Here is a 16415-nt window from a genome sequence, read left to right as displayed (position 1 = left end):
TTACTACCAACAAAAAGGAAATCATAAACACAGCCCAAGAGTTCCCTCCTTCCCCGCAGTCTGACACTAGATTTCCTTCCCTGCTGGTCCACAGACGGAGCCAACTCAGGGGGGAGAGAGAAAGAGAGAAAGAAAGAGAGAGAGGGGAAGTGAGGTTCAGACAAAGACAGACAAGCAGTTCTGCTGGAAGTTCACAGAATCTCTGAGGGTCACTGTGCCAGCAAACATTGTCGGTGCTACTGAGGGATTGCAGGGTGATTCTCCCCTAACCCCCCAACGCCCCCCACCATCACATGGTCCTTCCACAGGCTTCCAGAGTCTTCTCTATCCTTTGCTGGGGCGAAGCTTAGGGGAAAATGTGCAGGAAAAACGTTCCGCAGACTTCTGCACTGGGAGGAAAGTGCCTCCTACCAAAGTACCCCCACTGGCTCTGCAATGACCAAAACCTGCAGTCTTCAAGGAGGCATGAGGAGCTCTTCTCTCGGCCTCAGTTCCCTCATCTGTAAAATGGGGATGAAGACTGTGAGCCCCCCATGGGACAACCTGATCACCTTGTAACCTCCCCAGTGCTTAGAATAGTGGTTTGCACATAGTAAGTGCTTAATAAATGCCATTATTATTATTATATCTAAAACTATCTGCAGGCAGACAATCCACAGCCCCACCCAGGGCCGATGGTTTCACACACGGATTGGCCCACTCACACACGGCCGGTCATCCCACAGCCATCGGTGGGATTTTCCAGCCTCCAGAGCTGACTGGCGAGGAAACCGGAGTCTCCAAATACAGTACGGCGCTTAGAAAAGTGCTACACATGTAGCTATGCTCAACAAATACAATAATCCTAATAATAACAATTATAATTTTATAATAAGTACAACACTGTAGGCCCAGACGGGAACCCAGACACTCTGCTCCCTGACTGACCAGGCACAAATTTGAACACGACCTCTCTGCCCCGATAATCGCACACTCAAACTGGAACTTCTGCTTCCCCACTGACCATGTACAAACTTGAACCAGACCATCTGCCCACTTCATTTACCATGCCTACACTCAAATCCACAGCCCCGGCCCCTCCAAGAGAGTCTCTTATCTCGGTGGTGTAATGCCGAGAGGTATTTTGGAAATGTCCTGAAGGAAACTTTCCAAGGGGAAGAACATTTCCCCTTTTGCTCTTCCAATGAGTAAGTAAGAGAAATCCAGTTGTATTTCAGATGGTTTAAAGAGTGTCGGCCTGAAAATCCAGGAAGCCACCTCCAATCCCCCAGGCAGTCCGGTTCACCTCTTGCAGGAGGCAGGAAGGTCTCTTACCACGCTGAGCTCTGGCCTGCGGTGGGCTCTCTTCAGCTGCATCCGTCTGGGGGGCTTCCTTCAGGGCAGTGTCCGCTGAGCCTGGCCCCAGGCCCCATTGAGGATCGGACACCCTGCTCCAGTGACCCTGCTGTAAAGATCTCACTATAGGGACCACACTGTGGGAAATTTAGACTCCACAGAGCTGCTTTAAAATAAGATGTGGAGAAACAAGAAAGCATCAAGCGACAACTGGCCAAAGTGATGAGGAGGTGGGAGGGGGTCTCAACCATATGAAGGATTTTTCAGGGGAGGGTGCTGGCCAATTGTTCTCTACTTCCACCAATGGCCAAGAAGAGGAAATAGGCAGGAATTAAAGTTGGAGAAATCACATTTGCACGTGAGGAAGGACTTCCTGGCTAGTGAGAGGGCAGAAGTTGGAAGAGGTCAGTGGAAGTAGTGGGGGAAAGGAGAAGGAGGGGGAGGGGTCTCTGTTTGTGGAGACCTCTAGAGAAGGAGCTCCCTCTGCCAGCCAACCTCGGGTGTGGGTCGCAGGCTATGGAGGACCGGGCCAGAGAGTGCAGATGACTCTGTGCAAAGCAGAGGGATGAGATGTTCACAGTATCACTGTCGCCGGCCCCACCTTTAGATGGAGGGACATTGTACACATACCCACACTTCGGAGTTGTCCTGAGCTGGTTATGGCACCCAAGGTTAAGGGCTGGGGCTGGGCCGGGGCAGGGCGGGGTTGTACTAGGGCTGGGTTGGGCTGGGGGTTGGAAGGTCAGGGATTGTCAGGGGACAGTGAGGGGGGGCAGAGGATTCCCTGGCTCCCACAGCTGACCTAGCTCTGCATAGAGCAGCCTCCTGCTGAACCTGAAGGTTTTGCCAATTCAGATCAATCAATGGTATTTATTCAATCATATTTAGTGAGCACTTACTATGTGCAGAGCAACGTACTAAGCTCTTGGTATTGAGCATTTACTATGTGCACAGCATTGTACTAAGCGCTTGGGAGAGTACAATGTAGGAGAATTAGTATATACATTCTCTGCCCATAACGGGGTTACAGACCCAGGTTCCAAAACTATAGCTAGATCCTGGTCCAGAAATCCACATGCAAAAACAAACAATAAATCATCCAGGTCCAGATACGCTCCCTACCACTGCCACCACTATATTGAGATTTGGCTCCAGACCTAAAATCTGGATTCAGATCCAATATCTAGGTCCAGATCCGGAATCCAGGTCCCAAAACATTTTTCCATTGGAAAATTTCTTACAAACTTTAGCGTTCTCAGTGGAGGCTTGGTCATTGCTTCTGCAGCAGGGAGACATGGGCAAACACATTTTCAGGGGCCAATAATCCAAGTACTCAACCAAGTGCTTACTCCAGTGCTTTGTACACAGTCAGCGTTCAATAAATATGAGTGAATGAATGAATGAGTCTTTATTTTGTTAGGGTATGGTACTTATTAAGCGCTTCTTGTGTAGCAGTGCACTCTACAGGGCGATGAGCAGAGCAATCCCTCTTGGACACTTGGAGAGGCTGGACGGTGGCAGTAGCAATGGTCTTTATTAAGCACTTACTGTGTGGGAACCATTCTCTCCCCCCTTCCGCTCCCACCTCCTGGACCCCAAAAGACCCACTGGCAAAGAGAGCATCAGGAAGGCTCCCGGAAGGCTTTGGGCTGGGGGTCCAGGATGAGGCCTCCCACAGACCCCAGCAGCACAACATGGGGAGAAGCTGACATGTACCTACCGGACCACAGGATTCTGGTCCACCCGAGGGTCACCTCAGAGAAGCAAGGATGCGTAGAGGGGCTCAATCCATTGTACTATGCCCTGCAGTCTGTGTCCTGCGACCTGGGCCCTGCAGCCGGCCAGCTGTCCTGCCAGCAGACCTCTGGAGAGCACAGGGGTGAGGGGCGGCAGGCCACAGGAAAAGGCCTGAACAGAGAGCCTTGGCCCTCAGGGTCCTCAGATGGCAGTCCTGGTCCCTCAGCCCTGACTGCCCCTCCCATCCACCATGGATGTGGATGTGGAGGTGGGCAGGGAATGAAGGCCCGGCCGATAAGGAGGGCGGAACCCCATGCCCACAAGGCCAACACCCAGGCGGAAGACCAGGCAGAGAGCTGCCCTCACGTCCTGGGACCGATGGGGCGCGGTCACTCAGAATCCTGAAGAGGACAGGTTTTTCCCAAGAGGAAGCTAGGATTTTCCTGGTGGGTGTGAGCAGAATATGCCCACCAACAGAGCTCAATAAGCTCCTAGTGGAGAAGGACAGCTGCGTGACAGCTGTAGCTAAAGTGAAATGGGTCTCTACCTTACTGCTGGGGTAATTAATCTGTGAAAGAGTGCTTTGTGCCAGCCCTCTTTTCCACCTAGAAGCATGAATAATGATTAACCTACACTCCTTTGATGGTGGCTGACTAAAGGTTTTATTGGGGAGGGGACGGAATAGGGGAGGGAAAGGGAAGGAGGGGCAGGAGAACGAAGCTATCGGTGAAAAGGGAAAGGCAGAGCTGCTAGTTAGTCCATGCCCTCTCCCAGCTTCACCACCTACGATTGCAAAGACGACTAAGAAACCGTGAGCTTCCCTGCTGTGGGCGGTGGATGCAGAGAGCTATTGTGGGTGCAGATGGTGGAAGGCTGTGGCAGGGATACATAGATGACCACCTTTAACCTGGAGGTTTTCACAAAGATCTGGAGAGGCTCATAACCTACTTCAACTTCCTTGAACTCCCTCGAACTGAACAAAAGCAAGGATTTTCCACCTTCAAGGTCCCCTCTATATCTCTCCTCTGTCGTTTCCTGCACCCTTTTCCTACCATCTCCACCTGTCTCTTGTCCCTTATTTCTTCTGCACATCCACAGACAAATTGGACTCTAGACGGTACACTTGTTATGGGTAGGGAAAGTGTCTGCTAATTCTGTTGTATTGTACTCACCCAAGCACATAATATAGTGCTCTGCACATACTAAATGCTCATTAAAAACAATTGATTGATTGACTAGACAAGGCCCTTCTGAAAGCCCATCTCCTCCAGGAGGTCTTCCCAGAGTCATCACTCCTCTTCACGCTATCCAACCTTGGCTTCACAGACTCTGTCCTCTCCTGGTTCTCCTCATCTCTCTGGTCATTCATTCTCAGTTTCTTTTGCAGGCTCCTCCTCCCCCTCCCATCCCCTTACTGTGGGGGTTCCCCAAGGTTCAGTTCTTGGTCCCCTTCTGTTCTCGATCTACACTCACTCCCTTGGTGACCTCATTCGCTCCCATGGCTTCAACTATCATCTCTTGCTGATGACACCCAAATCTACATCTCTGCCCCTGCTCTCTCTCCCTTCCTCCAGGATCGCATCTCCTCCTGCCTTCAGGACATCTCCATCTGTATGTCTGCCCGCCACCTAAAACTCAACATGTCCAAGACTGAACTCCTTGTCTTCCCTCCCAAACCCTGCCCTCTCCCTGACTTTCCCATCACTGTTGACGGCACTACCATCCTTCCCGTCTCACAAGCCTGCAACCTTGGTGTCATCCTCGACTCTGCTCTTTCGTTCACCCCTCACATCCAATCCGTGACCAAAACCTGCTGGTCTCAACTCCGCAACATTGCCAAGATCCGCCCTTTCATCTCCATCCAAACCGCTACCCTGCTCGTTCAAGCTCTCATCCTATCCTGTCTGGACTACTGTATCAGCCTCCTCTCCGATCTCCCATCCTCCTGTCTCTGTCCACTTCAATCCATACTTCACGCCGCTGCCCGGATTGTCTTTGTCCAGAAACGCTCTGGGCATGTTACTCCCCTCCTCAAAAATCTCCAGTGACTACCAATCAACCTACGCATCAGGCAGAAACTCCTCACCCTCGGCTTCAAGGCTCTTCATCACCTCACCCCCTCCTACCTCACCTCCCTCGTGCCTCGTTCTCGCCTGTCCTGCCATCGACCCCCGGCCCACGTCATCCCCCTGGCCTGGAATGCCCTCCCTCCCCACATCCACCAAGCTAGCTCTCTTCCTCCCTTCAAGGCCCTACTGAGAGCTCACCTCCTCCAGGAGGCCTTCCCAGACTGAGCCCTCTCCTTCCTCTCCCCCTCCTCCCCTTCTCCATCCCCCCGCCTTACCTCCTTCCCTTCCCCACAGCACCTGTATATATGTATATATGTTTGTATGTATTTATTACTCTATTTATTTTACTTTTACATATCTATTCTATTTATTTTATTTTGTTAATATGTTTTGTTTTGTTCTCTGTCTCCCCCTTCTAGACTGTGAGCCCACTGTTGGGTAGGGACCATCTCTACATGTTGCCAAGTTGTACTTCCCAAGCGCTTAGTACAGTGCTCTGCACACAGTAAGCGCTCAATAAATACGATTGAATGAATGAATGAATGAATGGTTAGAACAGCGGGTGCTTACATCGTAAGCCCTTACCAAATACCATAAGAGTGATAATAATGATAATGAAAATAGTAATTGCTTCTTCCTACCTGTAATTTATTTCAGGAACTATCTCCCCTGCTAAGCTTCTCTGGTGTCTCCTAACTCTACCATACTCTCCCAAATGTGAAGCACAGTGCTCTGCACATAGAATTGGTTGGTTTGCCCATGTGCTGGGAAATGTCCACAGCCCTCACAGTCTAGAGACCCTGTTTCTCTCCTTTCCTTCCCTTTCACCCCACCCCCACTAGCCCTGCAGGAATGACAGGGGAAGGGAATGGGGCTGGAGAATCCAAGGCTTCATGTCCTGATTCCTTGCTCTTCTGGACCCCCCTGTTGGGAAGCAGGGAGTGGTGGGGACAGTGGGATCCAGGGAGCCAGAAACCAAGAGCCACAGCTGTTTTGTTCTAACAGTATTTACTACACGCTTACTGTTGCTGGGGATGTTGCAGGTAGGGGAAAGCCCAGGGTCAGGATTACTAAGGAGGGCCTGTCAATCCGGGAGCCACCGGGTCAGTGCCCAGGGTGACCCAAGAGGAGGCGAGGCTCGTGGACCAAGGTGCTGCGAGTGACGCCACCATCACCAGCCTTTACACAAGACACCTCAGCAAGACAAAGGTAAAGAAGGACTTCCTCGGATTGATGAAACAGACCCCCGAAACCGTGCCCACTCAGCATTGCCAAAGCCACCGCTGTCATTGCTGCCACCACTGCGGGCAGGATCTCTCGTGGCCTGGCTGGCGTCGGCGGGCAGAACGGCAATTCCAGGGAATCCAGAATTAAACCGGAAAGATCGGAGGAAGGGATTTAAAAGCTGACTAGGGTTCAATACTAATGCTTCCTGTGACAGATCAGGAAAGCAGAAATTGGTCTAAATCCTTCCCGGTATACAGCAGGCATCTGCTTGGGGGAGGGATTTCAACAGCCCTTTTTGCTCCCAAAGGCGGGAAGAATTTAAGTGATCATTTGCATCTAGCCTGGGGCTCAGGGTGAGCCTGCATTGAAGGTGCTTTGTTCTGGCTGTGAAACTGGCAGGCCAGAGTCCTGTAGCCAAGTTTCTTCTCTCCTCTGAATTTGTCAGGGGCCTCCCTTTCTCCCAGACCAACCCAGGTTCCCCCGGGGCCTGAGGCCTGTCAAAGACAAGGAGCCTGTGCTGGGTGGGGAGGCTGCTATTCCAAACTGATTCAGGCCCGGGGAGGGGTGGGGGGAGGGATAGGCAAGATTCTCAATGCGGGGAAACTGGACTGGGTTGGCTGCTACTGAGATGGACGAAGGGTCCCCCACGGGTGCATATAGCGGGGGGGAACATGAGCGAGTGGTGGTTGTGGATCTGTGCCTAGAGAGCCCTTGTCCACCAGACTCTCTGCTTTCTCCATCGCAAATCCAATGCCCCACAGGTCCAGTCCGACACACCCCTGCCTCCCTCCCTCCCTCCATCTCATGCCAGCCCAAGCCACGATACGGGAACCGAGGGAGCTGTTGTAACGGCACTAGAGCGTGGAAAATGTGGCTACTGAGGAAGAGCCCGTTGTTGGGTAAGGACCATCTCTATATATTGCCAACTTGTACTTCCCAAGCGCTTAGTACAGTGCTCTGCACAAAGTAAGCACTCAATAAATACGACTGAATGAACGAAAGGGTGAAAAGCTTGGAAAGTTTGGAAGAATTCACAGAGTAACCCAGTAGGGCATGCCTGGCTTCTCTTCATTCCTGGCAAAATCGTTGATGTTCAGAGAGAAGAATCAGAGCTGTTTCCCCAGCTCTCAGATGTTGAAGTGCATTATCCAACTTCTACTTCCCAAGCACTTAGTACAGTGATCTGCACATAGTAAGTGCTCAATAAATACGATTGAATGAATGAATGAATGAATGAATGATCATGACATTCCCTGCACACTGCTGCTGTCTGCCTTTGCTGCATGACACTGCATGCTCTTGCTGCACATCACTGCATTATTGCTGTACTATGTCATTGCAGCACGCCACTGACTACTACCGCTGCATGCTTTCGTGGCATGTCACTACATGTTGTGACTGCAGGCTATGCCTGCATGTCGTCACTGCCCTCTACAGCCGGAATGCATCTACAGAGTCAGGGAAGGCTCTTCCCACAGTGCCCGTCTGTGCACTGTGCTCTGCAGCATGCAAGACACTGGTTGGCACAAGCTTGAGAAGTCGGACTAGAAGAGCGCCAGAGCCTAAGCTTTCTCAAACGTGGAATTCTACAGGGGCATCCCCCTGTATTTCCACCCCTGGGGATCTCAGCACATTCCAAATCGGCAGAATGAAGCCAGTGGTGAAGAAATGAGTGCAGGATGCCATGACACAATCGCACCTACAAGACAGCACACCTCAAAGGCTTCCTATCACAGAGCCACACGTAGACCCGATTTACCCACAACCGGCTCCCAAAACCCATTGGCCAGTGTCTTGCCTTCCCCGGACCACGTCCCCTCCCCCGACCGGCCTCAGACAGAACAGGCTCCCAGGCCCTCACCAGATGCCCCTCCTCATAATCATCCCTCCTCCTCACCGGACCGTGCCTACCTTGCCTACCAAACCCCACAGTCGGCACCCAGGACCCCATCCCGCATTCATCATCCATCCTCACCGGGTCACGCCTGCTCTAACCGGCCCCAGCAGAATCAGCACCCAAGACCCCTGGTCATCATTCCTTGTGCGTGTACAGTGCCCATCTGTCCTTCGGTCAGCAGTTCCCACCTTACAGAGCATCCCCTACTGAGTGGAGCCTGGAGGTAACTCAGTCTCCCAGGCCTTCTCCCACATCTCTGAAACCCAAAGCCTAGGAATGGAACTACACTTTTGGGACGGGCACATGGAAACGGGATCCAGAATTGGGCTCCCTGAGCCCCAAACCCTCGGGGTGCCACCAAGGCACTGGCCACAGCAGTATTACTGGGAGGCCGTTGGACGGCAGGAGGGGATTGCTTGGAGGAGGCAGGGGTTCAATGAGGCCAAGAAGGTTAGGCCTGTGGGATCTCCCTCAGCTTCTCCCTGGGTTTTTACAAACTGAGACCTGTCCCATCCCCCAACAGAGTTTTGCGCTACTCTCCCTGACCAACCCACAGATATTCCCACCCAGTTCTAAAGCACTACAGCCCATCAGGGTCCCCTCCAGGGAGCGGGGAGACCCAGTGTCCCACAGCTGAAGGAGCCAGACTGCCTGTCTCACTCAGCCCCATCTCTGGCTACACTAGAAAGTCCCTAGCCAGGGCTGAAAAGACCCAAAATGAAGGCTTTCTGTCTTGTTTCCTCCTTGAAGCCAGCCCCTTACCACCCACACTTTACAGCCCCTCCCCACCCCTAGCCCCTAACACCCTAAAGCCCTGGCCCCAAAATGAAATGCTGGCAGCGACGGCCCAGCCGGCAAATACCTGGATTTTGGAGGTGGAGGAGGGGGTGCAAATTCCTCCATTTTGTTCCGATCCCTGGGGAACTCGAAGGCGAAAGACGCCGACTTGCTCATGCCTGTCCCAGCTCCGCCCTGCTGCCCAGAGCAGCCCTCCGCGAGGGGTCGGTGATGGTGCTGGTGGAAACTGGTTGCAGCTGACGTCCGGCCTGAGCTCATCCCCATCTTCATCGGCCAACTTTGGCTCAACAGCTCCTGCTCTGCCTCTGCCTCCTCCTCTATCCGGCCCTGCTGGCTCCAGTCTGTGGACAGGTCCTTGTGCCACGTCTGGTTGGATGGGCAGGAGCTCGACGAGGAAGAGGAGGAAGAGGAGGAGGGTGGGCTGCCTTTGGCAGAGACTCCATTGACATGAGAAGCAGCAGCAGGTGCAGTGGCAGTGGGCTGTGGAGCTCTGGCATCTGGGCATTTGTTGGGGCAGGGCATACGGCTGTGGCTGTCCCTGCCCTCTCTAAGCCGGGCCTGCGGGGAGCCCAGTGCAGAGCCTGGAGGCCCAGTCAGGGCACCCCTGGACAGTTTGGGGGGAATGGCTGGGCGGGCACCAGTAGGGCGGATGCCAGGTGGGCGGGTGCTGAAGGGGCGGGCGCTGGTGGGCCTCTCATGCCCAGGCATCAGGCCACCAGAAGGTTGGAGGTCACTTGAGTTGGGGCCACAGAGCCGAGCGCAGCCAATGTCCCCTTGGCCGCCATCCTGGACTGTGGACCCGCATGTCCACTGCACCCCGACGACCAAGTCTGGGCTGCTCAGGTACATGGTCCGGTGGTCCGCCTCTGCATGAGCCGCTACGATGGTCATCTTGGAGGCTACCTGGGTGGCTGGATCCGGTTCTTGGCAGTTGGTTACGTTCTTGGGGCTTGGGCCGCCCGACGCCTGGTCAGGATGGGCTCGAGGGCTGGCTCCGGCCAGGGGGGCCCTTCTCCTCTTGGTGCTCTCAGCATAGACAGGCTCGGTGGGGGTGGGGTCTTGGAGTGGGGGCTCCCCAGAAGAGGGGCTGGGCTCCTGGGTGGGACGGCAGTAGCCAGGTTCTTGGGGCAGGGTGGAAGGGCTGCTCTTAATGGACCGGCCTTCGGAGAGGCCAGGGCCGGCCTGGTTTGGGACACAGGGGGACTCCCGGGGGCGTCCCGGCAGGCTCCGGCCCGAATTCTGGAGCCACAGACCCCCCTCACCTTCTCCCGGTGTCTGGCCAGTGCACTGGTCCCAGAACTGAGGGGCGGGGCCTCCGCCACCCCCTGACCCACAAGCCCCAATTGTCCAGGCATCACAGGGGCCGGGGGCCCTGGGGCAGCAATCGGCAATGGAGCAATATTCCCCGCCCTCACTCTCACTGCCAGGGGAGCGGGGCTGATCACCCCCGAGTGGCAGGGAAGCATATGCCCCTGAATCCTTTCCCCCACATCCCCCGCAGCCCCGCTCCAATGAGGCTGCCATTTTCTGGCTGAAGCTCTCAGGGGTCACAGCAGGGTTTGGGGAAGGGCGTCCCGGCCCGGACCCCCACAGTCCCTCGTCCCTGGGAAGGCCAACAGTGTGGGAGGAGGGGGAGGCCTTATCCGCCGGACCACGCAGACCCATCACGGAGTAGCCAGCGGGGCAGGGGCGGGCCGGGGGCTGGTGTCCGGCGCTGTCTGAGGGCTCTTGGTAAACCTTCTGGGCATCCGAGGGATTCAGAATGTGACGTTTGCCATGAGCTGGGAACCAGCTGACCTGTGGGGGGGCAACAAAGGGTACAGTTAGTGTTGGGCTGTGCCCCCGGCCCTTGAGCCGGGGTAGGAGGAGAAGGAGAAAGAGAAGGCTGGCCATTCCACTGCTGGATGGCACCTCCCACCTACCTGTGTGTTCTTTCCTCCTCCTTCTCTCTTCTCCCTCGCTCTCTCCCTTGTTCTCGCATACCCAAGCCTCATTCCCACTCACATCTCTCCCCACCATAGATCCATGGCCTCACCAAGAACTTCACCCTCAGGCTCCCTTCTGTCTGAACAGGTCTGTGTTATTATTGTTGTTATTATTATCATCATTTTTATTATTATTATTACCATTGTTATATTTGTTAAGCGCTTGCTGTGTGTCAAGCATAGTTCTAAGCACTAGATTAGATACAAGTTAATCAGGTCAAACCTAGATTAAAAAGGAGGGAGAGCACATGTGTGGGGTTAGGCCAGGTCAGGGGTAAGAGCTGGAAAGGGGCAGGGTAGGGAGAGGGACAAGGCAGCTGCAGGGCAGAGAAAGCATATGCCAGGGAAGTTGCTACATATTCCTGGAGTGTCAGTGTAGGAACCTCCCTGTGCTAGCTGGAGCCATGCTGGAAGAGGAGGAAGAGGAAGAAGAGGAGGAGGAGGAAGAGAAGGAGGAGAAGGAGGGAAAATGTTTGGGGAGGACCAGGGGAGGGGCAGGTCCTCCAGCTGACTCTGCCCCCAGAATCAGAGTCCAGCCACCTGTGGCGTGGGCACAGGCTTGGTGGGGGAAGCTGGAAAGAACCCGGGTCTGGGACCAGGATGACCTACGGCCTTCCAGGGACAGGGGATCAAGGGAGGCTTGGACAAGAGCCCGCTCATAAGAGTCTTCCTCTTACAGGGCTTTGCTAGGCTTCTGGCCTGGCATGAAGGAACAGACGGAAGCCCCAGCCCAGCCACAACAAACGTCTCTGGCCTAGTCACCTGAGGAGGCTCCAGAGGTCTCTGGGCTTCCACCCAGGCATCCGAGGCATCGGCGCTCATCACTGTCGGCTTCACCGCGATGGTCGGCTTTGAGTAGGGGGAGGCGGCGCGCTCAGCGCCGGGGGCTGGGGGAGAGCTTCCAACTCTCCGTGTCAGGTCGTGGTCACTCCTCAGGCCGAAGCAGTTCTGGCAGGAGTTGGGCTTCCAGATATGTTCCACAAAGTCGCTGCACGCGGACATCTTCGCTCGCTCCCGGTTCAGGCAGACTCTGGCCGACTGCATCTTGCCCCGTACAGGGGCTGGAACATCTTGAGCACAGCTGTCGGTGGGCTGTCCCTAGGGTCTGTGGTCTGGCGGGTTCTCCTCAGGAACAGCAGTCCAGCAGCCTGTCCCCCGTTTTGTGGTCCAGTGAGCTGTCCAGGAGTTGGCAGTCCGGCTAGCTGGGGTCAGCCGTTGGGACTCTGGACTGTTTCCTGGAGAGGCAGAACACCAGCACGATCAGTGAGAGTACTAATGGACACATCCCCTTTCTCTTCTTCCTCCTGTCTAAAGTTCAATGCAGTGTCTCTCTCCCCTGATAAACTAAAAGCTCTTGGAGGGGAGGGATCATGTCTACAAACTCTACTGTACTCTCCCAAACACTTAGCACAGTGCTCTGTCCACAGTATGTGCTCAGTAAATACTACTGTTTGATTGGATCTCAATTTTAATCAGAGGAGAGGCAAAAAGAGACTGGTAGTAATGGTATTTTTTCAACACTTACATTGTTCCAAGCATCCAAGAGTACTGGGGTAGGTACAAGATCATCGGATCTGACTCAGTCTCTGTTTCAATTGGGGCTTACAGTCTAGGAGGGAGGGAAAGGTAGGTAGCTAATTCCCATTTTCCAGGTGAGGAAACTGAGGTCCAGAGACTTTAAAGGACTTGCCAAGGTCTCACATCAGGCCAGTGGCAGAGCTGGGATGAGAACCTGGTTCTTGACTCCCAGCCCCAGCGCTCTTTCCACTAGACACCCCCTACCTCTTCTTAGAAGAGAGAAAGGATCACTGCAAGTACATAGTTTGTCCACACCTGGGTCCCAGCTTACCTACAGTCACTCCCTCACTCAGCCCAGAGCCTGGTTTCTGGTCCCAGCTCTACAGTGAGGGTGGGAGACCTAGCAGGGAGGTGGGTTCCTTTAGGCATTGGACGTTATCCTCCCATATGTGTCCTGGCCCCTGTGGGTGGAGGCCTGCTGGGTCTGAGGTCGGGAGCCCGGGAGAGGGGGAGACCCAGGAAATGGGTTTCCAACTATGAGGATGGGTCAGGGGCCAGTTATCCTGGCCAACTAATGGAAAAGGGGTCAGTGTCAGCCTGGATCCCTGCATGCCAGCAACAGCCACAACAAGCCCGTCCCAACCAAGTCAGCACACAGGTCTAAGACCTCTTTAGACAAGGACAGAGCCTTTCTGTTTTGTTTTAATATATTATTTGTTAAGTGCTTTCTATGTGTCAAACTCTGTTCTAAGTGCTGGGGTAGGTATGATACAAGTTAATTAGGTTAGACACAGCCCATGCCCTACATGGGGCTCACAGTCTAAGTAGGAGGGAGAACAGGAGAACTGAGGCACAGAGAAGTAAAGTGACTTGCCTGAGATCACACAGCATATGATCAGCAGAGCACCAGAGCCAGGATTAGAACCCAGGTCCTTTGATTCTCAAGGCTATAACTTTCCATCAGGCCATGATGCTTCTCTTTTCCTCGTGACCTGCTCTACACCTTGGTTGAGAGGGGCCCTCGGAGTCTAGAGCCTCTAGACTGTAAGCACATTGTGGGTAGGGAATGTGTCTGTTTTTATTGTTGTATTGTACTCTCTGAAGCACTTAGCACACTTATTGTGCAGTGCTCTGCACACAGTAAGGGCTCAAAAAATACGACTAAATGAATGAATCAAGTGGAAAGAGTCAAGGAGGCAAGAGAAAACAGAGCCAGGAGCTACACTATTAAACTCAACAACAGGACAAGGAACAACGTGGTCCTGCCATGGCCTTTTCAGCCACACACACTCTCACAAGTGAACTTCACACTGCCAATGGTGTGTTTCACAAGTATACAGAGAGAGGAAGAGTGAAATAGGAGAGGAGGAGAAGGTATGAAAGGAGAAAGGGAGCAGGGAGAGAGAGAGAGAGAAAAAAGGAGGGAGTCAGGGAGAGAGAAAGTTACTTTCAGTGATGTGATACCCAGCACTGCAGTTCTCTAAGGACATAACTGCCTATGAGACTGAAACTGAAATCAGAGGGAGAAGCAATATCATCTGATAAACACTTTTCTCCCAGGGCTGCTGCACCAGCCCTCACAACCCATCTGTACACCCTCCCCTGCCTGCCGGGACAATAGTACTACTACTAATTTTACAGTAGTAGCAGTAGTAGTAATAGCAGTACTAGTACTTATTTAGCATTAACTGCATGAAGCAGATGGGGAAACAATTACAGAGGACACGTGTCCCCTCTCACCACTATCCCCGACCTCCCAGAGAATAGGTGGCCACGCTAAGGAAGACAGCTGAGTTTTCTGTCATCTGGAACCTCCCCCAGTCTCACTGTCTGAGATGCCTCCCTGTCAGTCCTTGTCTCAGGGCTTTGCCAAGGTGGGACAGAGGACTCTCCCTAGGAGCAGTAGCTAGACTGCCAGTTCCCTGAGGGCAAGAATCAAGCTTACTAACTCTACGATACTTTCTCAAGCACTCAACATACACAGGCGGTACACAAAAAAATACTACTGATTGACTGATGTCCTGAGCACCTCGTGGGCAAAATACAGAATTGAGAGCTCTGAGGAGTTCAATTGGGTGGAATGCGCTGACTTTGCACCTGTTAATGATGGGAATTGTCCTCTAGGCATGGGGTGCCCCCATCACACATAACTCCTGACAAGATGGACTGCCTGATCAGAAACCAGGCGGGGATGATTCGGTGAGGTGTATGAGGAGCTAGTCCAGCTGGAGAGTGGGGAGGTCATGTGGTCTAATGTAGAGAGTAAGGGATTGGCATCAGACAACCTGGGGCTCTAGTTCCGGCTCTGCCGCTGGCCTGATGTGTGATCTTGGGCAGATCACTCAGGTTTCTCAAGGTCTCAGTTCCCTCCTCTGTAAAATGGAAATAAGCTGCCTTCTTGCCCTCTGAAACTGTGTACACCTTGTGCATAGGAACTGTGACTGATCTGATTGTGTTGAATCTACACCAGCATTGGACGCCCAGGAAGCACTGAACAAATAGCATAGTTCCTTCCGTTATCCCTCCTACAGCCCTAGGCTGGGGGAAAGTTGGGGGCTGTTACCAGGAGTCTCTTCAGCAACGCAAGCCAGCCCTGCAAGCTGGTTGGACCAAAATGGGACCCTTTGGCCAAGCAGATGTGGACGTTCAGGTGACAGCCAGTCTCCTGCCCCAATGGAGACCTTGGATCAGTGAGTTAATAGCTTTCACCAGCCAAGCTCCTGCCTCAAGGCCCGAGCTACAGCTCCCAAGATACCTGGAGCATGCTAATCACCTCACTTGGGAATCAGCACACTGTCCGTTCCTAGTGCAGCCAGCTCTGGACCCTCCTGCCGCTGGCTCCCACTGGCCTAAGACTGACCACTTGCCACTTCCTTCTTGCCATGTGGCTGATGGTGGCCTATGGCATAGGGGCACCCTACTTCCACCCTGCCTGGTGTTTCTGGTGGGACAGTGCTCTGCACACAGTAAGCGCTCAATAAATACGATTGATTGATTGATTGATTGGAAAAGCAGCATGGCCTAGCAGAAAAAAGCACAGGCCTACGAGTCAGAGGACCTAGGTTTTAATCCATGCTCAGCCACACTTCCTCTGTGTGACCTTGGGCAAATCACTTAACTTCTCTGTGCCTGTTACCTCATCTGTAAAATGTAAGACTGTGAGCCCCATATGGGACAGGGACTGTGTCCAACTTGATTACCTACCCCAGATCTTAGGACAGTGCTTGGCATACAGTAAGTGCTTAACAAGAACCACAATTATTATTATTATCCCTCTCTAGCTCCTGCTCCTATGAACAGGAGTTTGCCCTCTTCAATCAATCCAATCCTATCTATTGAGTGCTTACTGGAGTCGGTAGACACGTTCCCTGCCCACAGCGAGTTGAGTCTCTTCAGACCCAAGCTGGCCGCTGAGGAGAGCTCAAGGAGTGTCTTCCCCCACCCCAAAAGCCTCTGGAAAATCAGGAATGTTGACAGGAAAATGTTTAGCAAGACAGTAGTGTCTGCACCATCACCTCCACCAGCACTACCACCATCATCATCACCACCCACCACACACACCTCCTACCACATCCTGGTTTCTCAGACTTGTCCGTCAATCCCCACAGGCACGAAGACATTACCGTTAGTAGTAATGGTATTTACTGAGGCCCACTTAGGCATTGTGCTGTGTTCAAGGCTTGGTAAAGTTCAAGAGAAAGACTGGACATCTTCCCTGCCCACCAGGAGCTTCCGGTCTATAATCACTGCATCCAACAGGCCGCTTTTCTGGAGCGCCAGCCCAGATAGTCTTAATTAAATGACGGTGAAAGAAAGATACATGCGGCGGGAGCACGGGGAAAGAATCCA

At 53.3% G+C, this 16415-nt stretch overlaps 1 protein-coding gene across 6 annotated transcripts in view; it reads right to left on the bottom strand.

The window, feature by feature from the left end:
- The window catches only part of PRAG1 (PEAK1 related, kinase-activating pseudokinase 1), a 47510-nt gene that overhangs the window by 19988 nt on the left and 11107 nt on the right, over window positions 1-16415 (bottom strand). For all 6 annotated transcript variants that reach the window (XM_038759504.1, XM_038759502.1, XM_038759500.1 and 3 more), the window contains exons 2-3: window positions 11811-12283; window positions 9128-10860 (exon numbers count right to left, since the gene is read on the bottom strand). In XM_038759504.1, coding sequence (XP_038615432.1) covers window positions 9128-10860; window positions 11811-12092 — 2015 coding nt within the window. In that variant the 5' untranslated portion in view covers window positions 12093-12283. The remainder of the gene's footprint in view (window positions 1-9127; window positions 10861-11810; window positions 12284-16415) is intronic.

The sequence above is a fragment of the Tachyglossus aculeatus genome, chromosome 17, assembly GCF_015852505.1.
Source record: "Tachyglossus aculeatus isolate mTacAcu1 chromosome 17, mTacAcu1.pri, whole genome shotgun sequence".
Taxonomy (NCBI): Eukaryota; Metazoa; Chordata; class Mammalia; order Monotremata; family Tachyglossidae; genus Tachyglossus; species Tachyglossus aculeatus.
The sequence above is the reverse complement of the archived record's forward strand: the minus strand, read 5'-3'. Positions and strand labels throughout refer to the sequence as shown.